At 40.5% G+C, this 14,070-nt stretch overlaps 1 protein-coding gene across 1 annotated transcript; it reads left to right on the top strand.

Moving 5' to 3' along the window:
• Window positions 1–9,070: 9,070 nt before the first annotated feature.
• LOC140183104 (uncharacterized) lies at window positions 9,071–9,820 on the top strand. Its single transcript, XM_072231120.1, has 2 exons — window positions 9,071–9,352; window positions 9,419–9,820. Exons 1-2 carry the CDS (start codon window positions 9,071–9,073, stop codon window positions 9,818–9,820), a joined length of 684 nt encoding a protein of 227 aa, XP_072087221.1.
• The last annotated feature ends 4,250 nt before the right edge of the window (window positions 9,821–14,070 follow it).

Raw genomic sequence — 14,070 nt, 5'->3', positions numbered from 1 at the left:
GGTTATCAATTTTATTGGGTTTGCTTAAGTGACAACCAAAACTTTTGTGCGAAAGGATTCTCTGTTGGTTTAGAAACTATACTTATAACGCGATTATTTTTATAAAATTCTAAATTAGCAGAAATCCTATCATCAAAATGGTGTCGTTGCTGGGAAATTACAAATGTGTGCCTTATTATTGGTTATTGTAAATATTTGCTTTTTCGTTTATTTTTTTTGTTTTAGTGTTTCTAGTTTTAGGAGTTTATTTTCATTAATTTTTTTTAATTTTTGTCTTTAATTGCTACTATGAATTCTCACCCCTCTGGCTTTAAGTTTGGTTCCAATGTTGTTGTAAGGAATGGAAACTATAATGAAAATAGGCATCAAGGTTGGAAGAATCAAAGATGGGAGGAGCCACAAGGATTTGATCAACCCTCTTGGCAACAACCCCCTCCAATGCACTATAACCAACAACCATTATATGATGTATACCAAGACAATAGTTACGGTGGACCTTTTCGTGACAACCAACCCCCACCAAATTACTATGGTCAAGAGCCATTCCGAGGTGCGTACCAAGATGATAGATATGTTGGACCCCCTTGTAGTTTCCAACAAGTCCCATCATATGCCTATGAACCACCTCCTCAACATAGCTTTGAACCACCATACTCACAAGCCCCCTACTACCAAACACCATCACATGATCCTAACCCTTATCCACCATATCAACCACCCTATGAGTCATATGAGCCATACATAGATCCACCCCAATTCCAATCTAATTACTCCCAAGAACCACCACCTTCATATACACCACATCCATATCCATCAATCCAAGAGCCTTATGGTCCTACTTATGATATCCAAGTAAAACAAGAGTCAAGGGATCGTCTCAAGGAAACAGTGGATCAATTTCAAGCAACCCTGCATCAATTAGACCGAGCGGTAAACCGAATAGCACCCGAAGCTTTCATGACTAAAGAATTTCAACTTGAGAACAAGGAATTGAAGTGTGCTGTGCAACAAGTGGAAAAGACGGAGAGTGATGAACCACCACATTCTTATTATGATGAACCACCCTCTTATCATGAACCTTTCCTCCCAAGTAATGAGCCCTCATATCCACCTCAACCTTCAATGCATGACACTCTTGGTGTTCTTCTTCAAGGGCAAAGAGAGATGGAACGGGGAGTACTAGAATTCGCGACTACCTTAACTGAGGTAGTAAATCATTTAGCTTCCCAACATCTGAGCACTTAAAGTACTTCCATGGCTACATGTGGAGAATCAAAAGAAGAGCATAGCATGAAGGAGACACTAGAAACTCTGGTGGACAATAAAGAACATGGCTTTGTATTGGAACAAGTGGAGGAAGCCATAATAGTTGTAGAGAAAGAAGTGGTTGAAGATTTAGGAGATGCTGAACCTCCATGGGAATCTAGAATTGTAGAGTACTCCTCCAATAAGATTGAAATTGATGTCAAGAAGGCCAGTGCACAACCTCCATGGCATATTCCTTTTGAAGACTTGGATGGGATAGATCAAGAAGTAAGTTGCCTTGGTGATGAGGATCATGCATCAAGTCCTCCTAGTGATAAATCTACATCCGCAAATGAACTCCTTGAATATGAAGACACTTCTCTGATTGAGTCTGAGAATGATGTGGAAGCGGAAATTCTTAGAAAAGGGCGGACGGGAGTTGAGTACGCTTTGTCAAGAACGTTGGAGACTTCTCCACCTAGGTTGCCACCTACTCCTTCATTTGAGTGGATAAGGCTTGTCTCTATTCGCCTTACCATTCCACCTGAACATGGTATCCTTGAAACGGATGGCCAACTTAGGAGACTTTGTGGCATTAAGTGCAAGAGAAGGATGTTTAGTGGTTGGAGTTGTAAATCAAGGCTCATCAAGGTTGATACTTCAAGAGATAGATGTAAGCGCTCAACTGGTGATAATTTGGTTAAATCCAAAAGAAGAGTTTGGTACTCCGTAGAGAATTCAGAATGCTTGCCACCCGGATAGGACCATGATGATCAACTTGAAGACGGGTGTAGAATCAAGATTTGAGATCCCGGCATACAAGAAGATCAACTTTGGGAGCTCAAAGCTTGGGAAGAACTCCCTCAAGGCTTGGCAAATTCACTTGAGAATGATGAAGATTATTGGAAGTCCAAGCATTGGTGGCAGTTTCAGGATGAGTTCAAGCACAAGCCTCCATGACAAGGAGCTCGCCAAATGTCCAACTTAAGGACTTTAACTAAAAGTGCTAGGTGGGAGACAACCCACCATGGTATGATCGTTTTTTGTCAATCTCAGTTTTATTTTACTTTGATTTATCCTTAGTTTTATTTTATTTTATTTTTTTAGTATCCATTCATAGTATCTGCATCAGCATCTGCATTTTGCATTCTGCATTCATAAAAAAAAGGGTAAACCACGCGTGCGCATAGGCCACACATGGGTGTCGATAGTAATCTCGCTCCCCCATCCAACGAACAGAAAGTTGTGATGGAATCGTGCGGCTGGTGTGCTCTGCGCACAATTCGACCCACGCATACACGTCTATGACGCGTGCGCGTCATCTGTCACAAGGGAAATCCACGCGTACGCGTCAAGCACGCGCACACGTGGATAGGGAAATCGGCGTAAATAGTCTGATGGACAGAAAGTTGTGCTGCCCCCACGCTGGAACTGTGCTAGAGGCACAAGGTCATCCACGCGTACGCGTCCCTGACGCGTGCGCGTCCTTTTACTTCCAAGACCACCCACGCGTACGTGTGGGCGACGCTTACGCATCACATGGCGAATATAGTTCTCACCTGCACGCGTGCCTTAGGCGCGCGCGTTGCGCCCCGTTCTTCATTCCCTTTTCCTTTCTTCCCTCCTTTCTACTTCTTTTTTCCCACTTTCTTACTTTCTTCTTCTTCATCTTTTTAACCTCTCATCCCTCTTCACTTCCATTCTATTTTATTTAATTTATTTGCATACTTTCATTCGTTGCATTTTAATTTTGTGCATATTTTTATTTTCTTTTCTAAGTTTATTATTTTACCATTAGTGTTAAATTTTCTTCTTCAAATGTTGCATCTTTTCTTGAATTATTCTGGTGCTTCATGACTTGTTTTACTCTGACTGGGTATTATTCTTCATAAGTCAATGCTATTCCTTTATGATACTTATATTATCTTGCATTGACATGAACTTATACTATCTTGCATTACCCACACTCTCCCCCCTATTGTTGCAACTTTTGCACCACTGGTATGCCATGTGCTTCTATTGTTTTCTCACTTGCATGTTGTAGCTACCATGTAATTGAGACCCTCATTATTTGGCATTAAACCACCCAGACTGTATTTATTTTCTTATCTTTATTTCTGGGTTACTTTTTCTTCTTTTTTCTCTTCTATCAGGCTGGCCACCGAGAAAAGGAAAGAGAAACTTCAATATGGGGTGACAGACAAGTCCATCTGCACAATCTTTGGAGAAAAGTGTCAGTTGGAACAACCCGTCCATTTGCACATCTTAGCATGCACCAAGGATGGTGCAATCTTTAAGTGTGGGGAGGTCGATACCGATCTCCACGGGTTAGTTATTTTCTTCTCAACACCAATATTTTATTTTCTTTGTTTGTTCATTGTTGTATTTGCATATTTGTTTGATTTTGTACATATTTTACCACCACTTGGTTAAAGTAATATTTTCTTTTTCAAGAAACTTTTTATAACATTTCACTAATTTGATTAAAATCTTTATAAACTTGTTTGAAGAAATATTATTTTGGAACATGGTTTAGAGCTCGAACACACAGAACCTGTGAGATTTTTTAGCTTATTTGATTGGTTGCATTTTATCAACCAATATTTTATTTTTGGTGTGTGTTTTTCTCTCTAAAATTGTGATCTTTGTATTGCTTAATTCTATATTTTCATTGTTTAATGTATGCATGCACTTATGTGATTGAGGCCTTGTTTCACTAAGCTTACATACCCATATGGCCTTAACCTTTCATTATCCTTTGCAAACCAATTTGAGCCTATTTTACCCCTTTTATTCTTTACTTTAGCACATCATTAACTCTAAGCGAAAAACAATAATGTCCTTAATTTGAATCCTTGGTTAGCTTAGACTAGTAAGAGTGCTCATGAATTAAGTGTGGGAAAAGTGGGTTTGGAAACATTTGGTTTTGGAAATTAAGTATGTTAAAATTCTTTATGAAAATGTGAAAGAATGTTGAGAACATGTTCATGCATTCAATAATTTAATCATATGCATTGAGAAAATTAGAAAACAAAATTAAAAAATTAAAAAATTAAAAAAAGAGAGAAAAATAAAGGAGAAAAAGAAAAGAAAAAGAACAAATAGGTAAAAGGGGACAAAATGCTCCAAAGTAAATGGTGATAGCAATACATATGTACTGTACTCGAATCAGGATGCATGAATATGTGGAAAACATAGCTAATGGACAGTTAGATGTTGTATTTTGATTACATGGATTGTCTAAATTAGGTGAAAAGTTTAGGTTAATTAAGGATTCAAATTTTAGTCAACTTGACCAAATACAATCCTACCTTGAACCTAACCCCATTACAATCCTTAAAAGACCTCTTGATATATGTATCTGTGCATTAATTCTTTGTTGATTGGTAGAAGAGGAGCAAGCCTTAGAAAGCAAGGTTAGTAGAGAATTGAGAGAGTCGAACCTTAAACACTTGAGTGATTAGAGTGTATACACTTCCGGTGAGGGTTCGATGCTCGATTCTTTGTTCCCGGCTTTCATAAGCTATTTTCTTCTGCAAGTTTACTTGTACTTTATTTTGTGATTTGAATTAGTGAAATCCAGTTCATATTTGTTCTTGAAAGATTTATTTACTTTTCACCAAGTAGGTAAAAGCATTTTGCATTTAGTTGCATTCATATAGATAGGTTGCATTTCATAAATTTTACCATTCCTCTTCACTCTTATAACTTCTCTTGAGCTTAGCATGAGGACATGCTAATTTTTAAGTATGGGGAGATTTGATGCACCACTATTTTGTGCTACATTCTGTACTTTATTCAGTGGATTTTATCCATTATTCTCACACATATTCATAGAAATTGCATGGTTTTACATTTTCCTTCCTAATCTTGTGCAATGATTGAAAACATGTTTCCTGGACTTTTAAATTGATAATTTTAATCCTCTCTTATTACCATTCGATACCGTGATATATGTGTTAAGTGATTTCAAGGATTACAGGGCAGGAATGGCTTGGAGGATGGAAAGGAAGCATGCAAAAGTGGAAGGAATACAAGAAGTTGAAGAAATTGCTAAGCTGTCCAGTCTGACCTCTTGGTACTAAATCGACCATAACATGAGCTACAGAGATCCAAATGAGGCAGTTTCAGTTGTGTTGGAAAGCTAACATTCGGGGTTTCACAATGATATATAATTTGACAAAGCTGTTCCAAAGATAGGTGACGAACACACGTGGATCACTCGCACGCATGACCTGGCAAAAATCCAATCCACGCTCACGCGTGGACGACGCTCACGCGTGACTTTGCCACGTGCTGGACATACCAGAAATCGCTGGGGGTGATTTCTAGGCTGTTTCTGACCCATATTTTTGCTCAGAAAACACAGATTAGAGGCTATAAATTGGGGAAATCTATTCATTCATGGAGACAACTTTCATATTCACAATTTTAGGTTTTAGATGTAGTTTCTAGAGAGAGAGGCTCTCTCCTCTCTCATAGGATTTAGGATTAGGATTTCTCTTAAAGGTTAGGTTTACTTCTTCTTTATTCCAGGTTCAATGTTCCTTTAATTTAGTTTCTCTTCTACTTTTATTTATTCTATTACTTTAGTTTATTTATTTTCCCAGTTTGATTTATAAATTCCATGTTAGAATTAATTTTTTATTTAATACACATTGAGGTATTTCAGATTTATGATTGCTTTCTTCTATTTATGATATAAATAATTTAGATTTTTTCCCTTTTGCTTTGGTTGAGTAATTGGTGACACTTGAGTTATCAAACTCAGCTGTTGATTGAAAATTGGGATTTGTTGATTGATTTGGATCCCTCTAAAGCTAGTCTTTCCACAGGAGTTGACTAGGACTTGAGGAATCAAATTAATTAGTCCACTTGACTTTCCTTTATTTAGTAAGGGTTAACTAAGTGGGAGCAATAAACAATTCTCATCACACCTGATAAGGATAACGGGGATGGGATTTCCAGTTCTTATACCTTGCACTGGTTTTCATAATAATTAATTTACTTTATTGCCAGTTTATTTTCCTGTTCCTTATTTCAAAAATCCAAAAATATACATTTTTCCATAACCAATAATAAATCATACTTCCCTGCAATTTGTTGAGAGACGACCCGAGGTTTCAATACTTCGGTTATCAATTTTATTGGGTTTGCTTAAGTGACAACCAAAACTTTTGTACGAAAGAATTCTCTGTTGGTTTAGAAACTATATTTACAACGCGATTATTTTTATAAAATTCTAAATTAGCAGAAATCCGATCGTCACACATATCCTTTTATTCATGAGTAACGAGTTCAAGCCACAAACACCAGATGACATAGACAAACATATAACAGTTGAGATTCCTGATGAAAATGAAAGGCCAAATCTACATGGAGCTATTCAAAATTACAGGGTACATGGTCCATGTGGTCCGTACAACAAGAATTCACCTTGCATGAAGAATGGTTCCTGTTAAAAGTTCTATCCTAAAGAGTTTAGACAGTGAACACTCATTGTTGAGGCCAGATTTCCGAAATATAGGTGTACTGATAACGGTCGAACAGTGATGAAAAGGGAATGTGTACTAGACAATAAGTTCAGTGTTCCGTATAATCCAGAATTGTTGCTCAATTTCGGGTGCCACATAAATGTGGAATATACATGCCAAACAAGTTCTATTAAGTATCTGTTTAAGTATGTACACAAGGGTAATGACCACGTAACAGCTACTCTATACATTACTGGTGATCTGTCAGAAGCCACACAAGTTGTTGACGAAATTAGGAATTACTACGATTGTAGGCAGCATGTGAGGCAGTCTGGCGTCTATTTGGATACGAAATCCAAGAGAAAGAACCATTTGTGATTAGACTTCTATTCCATTTAGAGGATGAGCAACCTGTGGTTTATGGTGAAACTTCTAATGTGAATGATATCGTCGAAAGAGTAATATCTCATAAGTCCATGTTTTTGGAATGGATGATGGCGAACATGTCATATCCTTATGCTCGAAGTCTGACTTATGCTGAGTTTCCAACCAAGTTTGTTTGGAAGGATGATGCTTCAAAGTGGTTTCCTTGAAAGAAAGGCTTCGCAATTGGAAGGTTGACTCATTACCTGCAGGTAATGACGAGTTTATATTCAATTTTGATCTTATTTATTTAAGGGTTAAGTATGATTTTGGTCCCTAATGTAGGGGCTGAAAATTTTTTTCGTCCCTCGCCTTTTTTTTGCTCCAAAATGGTTCCCAAAGTTTCAATTTGTTTTAAAACCGTCCTTCGGACCAAAATGCCCCTATCCCTTCTTCCCCAAATTTATGCAAAGCACCAGCACCACCACAACTACCACCACCCACCACCTACCACCACCACCACCACCACCACCACCATCATCAGAACTCAAAATCAGAACAACCACCACCACCACCACCGCCACCCCCCCATCCACTGCCACTCCATCACCAGCATCCATCACACCAACCAAAACATCAGAAAATCAACATCATCATTGTCATCCTCATCAAAATCCATAACTTAGAAAATCCAGAAAAATCAAACAATAACACTCAGAATCAGAAAATCATCATCATCATCAAGAACCTAGAAGAAGAAGAAGAAGAAGAGCGGCGGGCGGCGGGCAACGGCTCGGCGGTGGTGTCGGCAGGAAGAAGAAGGGCAGCGGGCAACGGCTCGGCGGTGGTGTCGACGGGAAGAAGAAGAAGAAGAAGAAGAAGAAGAAGAAGAAGAAACGGGCGGCGGTGCGGTAGCGGGAAGAAGAAGAAGAAGCGGCGGTGTGGCGGCGGTACGGCGGCATGGCGTCTCTCCCCCTCCCCCCACCTTTCTCCCTCCCCTCCCCCCTCCCCCTTTCTTTCTTTCTCGGCCCTCCCCCCCCTTTTCTTTCTTTCTCTCTCGGCCCCCCCACCCCCGCTTATGTATCCCCCTTTCTTTCTTTTTTTCTTTTTTATTTATTTATTTTATATTTATTTTATTTTATAATTTTTTTAATAAAGGGTAATTTGGTAATAAAAAAAATATAATTGGTAAAAAGGACGATTTTAAAACAAACTGAAACCTTGGGGACCATTTTTGAGCGAAAAAAAGGCGAGGGACGAAATAAATTTTCAGCCCCTACGTTGAGGACCAAAATCATACTTAACCCTTTATTTAATGATTTGAATTTAAAATCTTAATAGCCTGTACCCCACATCCATTTTATTCAATTTAGCTACACTAGAAAATAAATGTTCAAATAACTTTCAGCAGTTATAATCTGTAGATTATATAATTTTTTATTTTTCTATATTTTTTAGGAAAATTATTATTATGCGAATGTGTAGCTACATACTAATTAAAATAGCGTAGCTTAATCCATTTAACAACTTAAAAGTGGGATTTTAACCAAGTTTTTTTGGTAGTAAATACCGAAGAATATTACCAACGACTTCTTTTGAATACTCAAAGAGGATGTATGAGTTTTCGAGATATAAGAACAGTAGGAGGAATAATTTATGCTACGTATAGAGATGCATGTTTCGCCCTTGGACACTTGCAAGATGACAAAGAATTCATTGATGCAATTAAGGAAGCAAGCTCATGGGCCTCAAGATCATATGTTAGGAGGTTATTTGTCATTCTATTAACATCCAACAATATCTCAAGACCAGAACATGTTTGGGATGGATGTTGGCATGAACTCTCAGATGATATTTTGTATCGATAAAGAGGCGTGATGAACATGAGGGGTCAGTTTTTATTAATTGCAATGATAAAAGTTCTTTCTTATTGATCATTTTTAGTTTGATTGAATTTTTACAGTATCGTATAATATACAGAGTTAACAATGTCAGATGATGAGATTAAGCAGTTGTGCTTAATGGATATAGACAAGATCTTACATTCCTATGGTAAAACCTTGAAAGACTATCCTCTTATGCCTTTAGCAACTAAAGTTGATAGTTCTTTGTTAACCGAAAGGGTTATTAGGGAAGAGCTAAACTTTAACAGGGATGATTTAAAGAAAAATACCCCATACATGTTAGCCATCGCAACACCTGAGCAGAAATATGCATTCGATAAAATTGTTACAGCTGTGTATTGTGATGAAGGGCGGTTTTTTCTTTGTGTATGGTCATGGGGGTACTGAAAAAACATTTCTCTGGAACCTTATGTCTGTTGAGATTTGCTCAAGGGTGATATAGTGTTAAACGTTGCTTCGAGTGGTATTGCATCTTTACTTCTTCCTAATGGAAGAATGACACACTCAAGGTTCAAAATACCGCTGAATATAACTGAGGATTCTGTATGTAACATCAAACCTGGTTCCCCTCAAGCAATGTTGCTGTTGAAAGCCAAACTTATAATTTGGGATGAGGCTCCAATGGTTAGTAGGTACTGCTATAAAGCTCTTGATAAATGCTTGGGTGATATCATGAGGTGTTCTCCAACATATAGCAAAGATTTGCCCTTTGGAGGAAAATTGGTTGTACTAGGTGGAGACTTTAGACAAATTCTTCCTGTCATTCCACGAGGATCGAGACAAGATATCGTTCATTCAACCGTGAATTCGTCTTACCTTTGGAAGTGTTGTTAGGTGCTCAAACTAACAAAAAACATGAGACTTTTTATAGGGACGGCTGCTTCAGATCAAGATGAGACAGAGTAATTTAGTGAGTGATTATTGAAAGTTGGTGATGGTCTAATAGGTTACAATATGGATGGTGAATCTGAATAGATATGTCTTCCAGGAGATATTCTTATTCCTTCTTTGGACCAGCATTTGATGAGTTGATTCATTTTTCTTATCCAAATATTTTGGAAAACATGTCCACAAAGGATTTTTTCAAAACAAGAACTATACTGGTTCCCATGCTAGACATCATTGAAGAGGTCAACAACCATTTGATGGCTATCATTCCTGGAGGGAAAAATTATATCTTAGTTCGGATTCCATTTGTAAGGATGAAAGAAATATGGAGAGTCAACTAGATCTCTATGGTCCTGAATTACTGAATACCATAAATTGCTTTGGTTTGCCTCCACATAAATTAATACTCAAGATTGGTGTCCTGATGATGTTATTGAGGAATATTGACCAATTCAGTGGTCTTTGTAATGGTACAAGGCTACAAGTTAGGAAGCTTGGAAATCATGTCATAGAATGTGAAGTCTTAACGGGTAACAATGTTGGTCATATTGCTTTGATTCCAAGAATGAATATGGTACTTGTACGGTAGGTCGGGTACCAGACGATTCAGGTTGGTACTTTGGTTGATGAGGGGGAATCGCCTGGTTCCGGGTCACTGGGTTCAAGGGGGGTGCAGCCGACGTTCCGAGCTCTTCGTGTGGAGAGGGAGTGTCACCTGCAAAGACACTCCGATGCTCTAGTCAGTCAAGTTTGCAGGCGAAGGATGTGAGAAACGGGTCCCACAAGGGCAGAACCCACCTTCCTAGAAGCTTCCTTATACAGCTGTAGAGATCTGTCCAGGACGCGTGTCCGGGTCGGTATTTGAATGCCTCGCACCCGACCATTCGGGTCGGGTGGTACATGGGTCGGGTCAGCATATTTTATATGTGGGCCAGGCCGTAACAGTGCCCCCAACACGCCAGCAATGATCGTGAGGGTTGTTGGTGGCGTGTTATCTCTTCTTTCGTACGTTGTCGCCAGGTCAGCCGCCCGTGGAGAGGACGTGCCTCTTGCGCACGTGTTTCTTCGTTGTTGGGATAACCGTTCGTCACCTCATTCCTCGCGCAGAGCATTAAATGCTCATAATGGGTTATTTCAAAACCCCGCGCACAAAGACTATTTTACCCCTAGGCCTTTCGCGCTTCTTGAGTCTGGCAGTTTTAAACAGTTTTGCCTTTTGTTTTTGTCTCATTTCTTCACTCCATCCATCTCCATCTTCTTCTCTCTCAAGTTTCCCAGAGCATCATTTATGCGTCCCTGTGCATTTGCTCCTTTTCCCTCTCTTTCAAATTTTTGCAGCTAATCCAGGTAAACATTCATCTCCTCTCTTTCTGCTTCATGTTCATTTTACCTCCGTCATTAGTTCTTCTGCATGCATGCTGCTTGTTTGATTTGTATGCTAGATGACCTTAGCGTTAAGTAGGTACGTTATGGGAGTTACCATTCCAGGGTATTAGCTTTTTAGGCTTTAACTTGGATTCTACTTCAGCCATGCTTAGTTTTAGTTACTGAATAGACTAACGGTAGTTTTTGGGGTTTTTCCGAGCTCCCGACCTCATAGACTAACTGAGTAGTACCCCCACTGTAGGTATGCCTCGCATCGTCTCACGAGCTTCCACCTCCGCTATAGGTTACGACTCGTACGCTTGGGGGACTTCCAATGTGAAAGAATCCCCAAACCAGATGGGCGAGGAGGAGCTTACCGAGTCCCGCCAAGCCGAGTACTTGTGCGGCAAAACTGACGAGGAGGCCAATTATGACATTTTCGTTTCTGCCCCCGGTGAGCGGCTATACGATCTCAACTTCCACTCCCCCGTGTTCTCGATTGGATTTGGTTTTATAAGTCCATGTTTACCCATGTGGGGGTCTGTATTCCTTTTTTTGCCTTTCAAATGGCGCTCCTTAACCGGATCTCCGTGGTGCCATCGCAGCTGCATCCAAACAATTAGGCTTCTATCCGCTGTTTCGAGATGGTGTGTGAATACCTAGAGCTGCCGGTGTTCGTTGACGTTTTTCTTTATTTTTTCAACCTCGCAAATCCTTCCAAGGAAGGGAAAGCGAGGAAAGGGTTCATGTCCTTCCGATCTGCCCAGGGTCGAAGGATTTTTGGCTTGTTTGAAGACTCTTACCATGGGTATAAGGATAAATATTTTAAGGTGCGCCCAGTCGAAGGTCGTCATCCCTTCTGGATGTCGTTAGAAGGGGAACGCCTCATCCTGACGTATTAGAGTTTTGGGGCAGGGTCCAACACCTTTATTAAGGTGACTTACAAGGGGATATCCGTTGTGGACAGAAAGATTGCCGACATGTTGTTGGCCGTCTTTGTGAGAAATCATGTGAATCCCCACCTCTTTATGGGTGACCGGGAGGTCACCAGAAATTATATTTGTGAGTAGCTCTGACTTGTGTTTCTTGCATTGTTACTTTGATTGGTTATGCCGATTTCACGACTAACTTGTTTATTTATTTGTTGCGGTGGAGATGTCTGCCGAGGTGACAGGCCTTGAGAATTTGTTCAAGACTTTTTTGGAGGAAAGCGATGGAGAGAAGGCTGATGGGAAGCCAGAGACTCCTAAAGAGGATCAGCCGGTGCCCTCTTCCCGTGATGCCGAGATGTCGGACAAACATTCTGACGGGGCGCATGTCTCTCCCATTCATGAGGAGGCGGCCGGTACTGGGCATTCGACCTCCGCCCAACAAGTCGATGATGATGATGACTTGAAGGTTATCCCCACCCCCAAGAAGCAGAGGTCATTTTCCAGCCCTGAAGGAGCCCTCACCGTGATGGAGAGGAACTTTGACGCTGGGACCTTCATAGATGCCCAGTTGCTTCCCGGCACCAAGGAGCACTTCCATGGCTCCGACCTCGTGGGGCAGGCAAGGTGGATGTACCGTACCCTCCTCCATGGTGCTGCTATGGCTCGGAAGGCCGAGTTCGAGTTGTCGGGGATGCAGTCGCTGCGCAGGAAGCTTGAATCTGCTGTTACAACCAATAATCAATTCAAAACTCAAGTTGAAATGCTTCGGGAGCAGCTGTCCAAGGCGGAGGAAAAGCTTAAGGCTGTCGAGGAGAAGGCCGCGTCTGCTGAGGAAAAATTGAAGACCTCTGATGCTACCGTATCCCGTCTAACAGAGCGGGAGATGACTTTGGAAAGTCAGCTCAATGCTGCGCAAGGTCGGGTGGTCGCTTTGGAGAAGGAACGTGATGTGGCCGACTCGTCAGCTAAGACCGCTCAAACTGAGGCCGAAGAGCTTAAGAAGAAGCATAAAGAGACAGTGAAGTAGGGATAGAGTGCGATCCTGATGACTGAGGAAGCTCTTAAGGCCCAGGTGAAGATCATGGCTCCCGACTTTGACACGTCGGCAACTGGTGTCTTTAAAACAATCAGGGATGGCAAGATTGTTGACATGCCCAAGAAATGATCTCATGTTTCTTTGTATTTTGTTTGTAGAACTTGTGGGACAAGCTTTTTAATACTTTAGTAGTCACTTGGTCGACTTGTGGTTATCATCTTTTCTTGCTTATTGGTAGAACGTTTTTGTTTTGTTTTGTTACTGTTTTGCTGGTATGGGCTTGTTGCTCATGTTTGTTTACCGTTGTGCTGGTATTTCGATGCAGCCAAGTCATGGCTTTACTATTGCTGTAACCATTTGTTATGGCTTTAGCTTAGTTGGCTCCCGGGGTGATCAGTCCCGGGGCACCGTATCGTGGTCCCGTTTAATTTTGACAAAGAACTTGTTAACACGGGATGTGTAAATAGAGAAGAGCAAGTGGGGAGGTAACTTTGTCAAGTAAACGTTAATCAACAATTAAACAAGTGTATTTCCTTGCCGTAATAAGTATTTAACAAAAGTAAATCACTGAGCTCGTCAGATCGCCTAATCGGCATGTTTGAGCTAGGAATAAAATCTTCTCAAGTTACCTGCGTTCCAAGTTCTCGGGACTTCCTTGCCATCGAGCTTCTCTAATTTGTAGGCGCCCTTGCCAATAACCTCTTTGACTCTATAGGGGCCTTCCCAGTTTGCCGCCAGTTTACCTTCCCCTTGGGTCGGTAACCCGATATTGTTGCGTCGCAGGACGAGGTCATTTTACTCAAATTCTCTATTGAGCACTTTGGTGTTGTAGCGTAGAGCCATTCTTTGCTTTAGTGCTACTT

The sequence above is a fragment of the Arachis hypogaea genome, chromosome 20, assembly GCF_003086295.3.
Source record: "Arachis hypogaea cultivar Tifrunner chromosome 20, arahy.Tifrunner.gnm2.J5K5, whole genome shotgun sequence".
Taxonomy (NCBI): Eukaryota; Viridiplantae; Streptophyta; class Magnoliopsida; order Fabales; family Fabaceae; genus Arachis; species Arachis hypogaea.
This window is presented reverse-complemented; position numbering and strand designations above follow the sequence as displayed.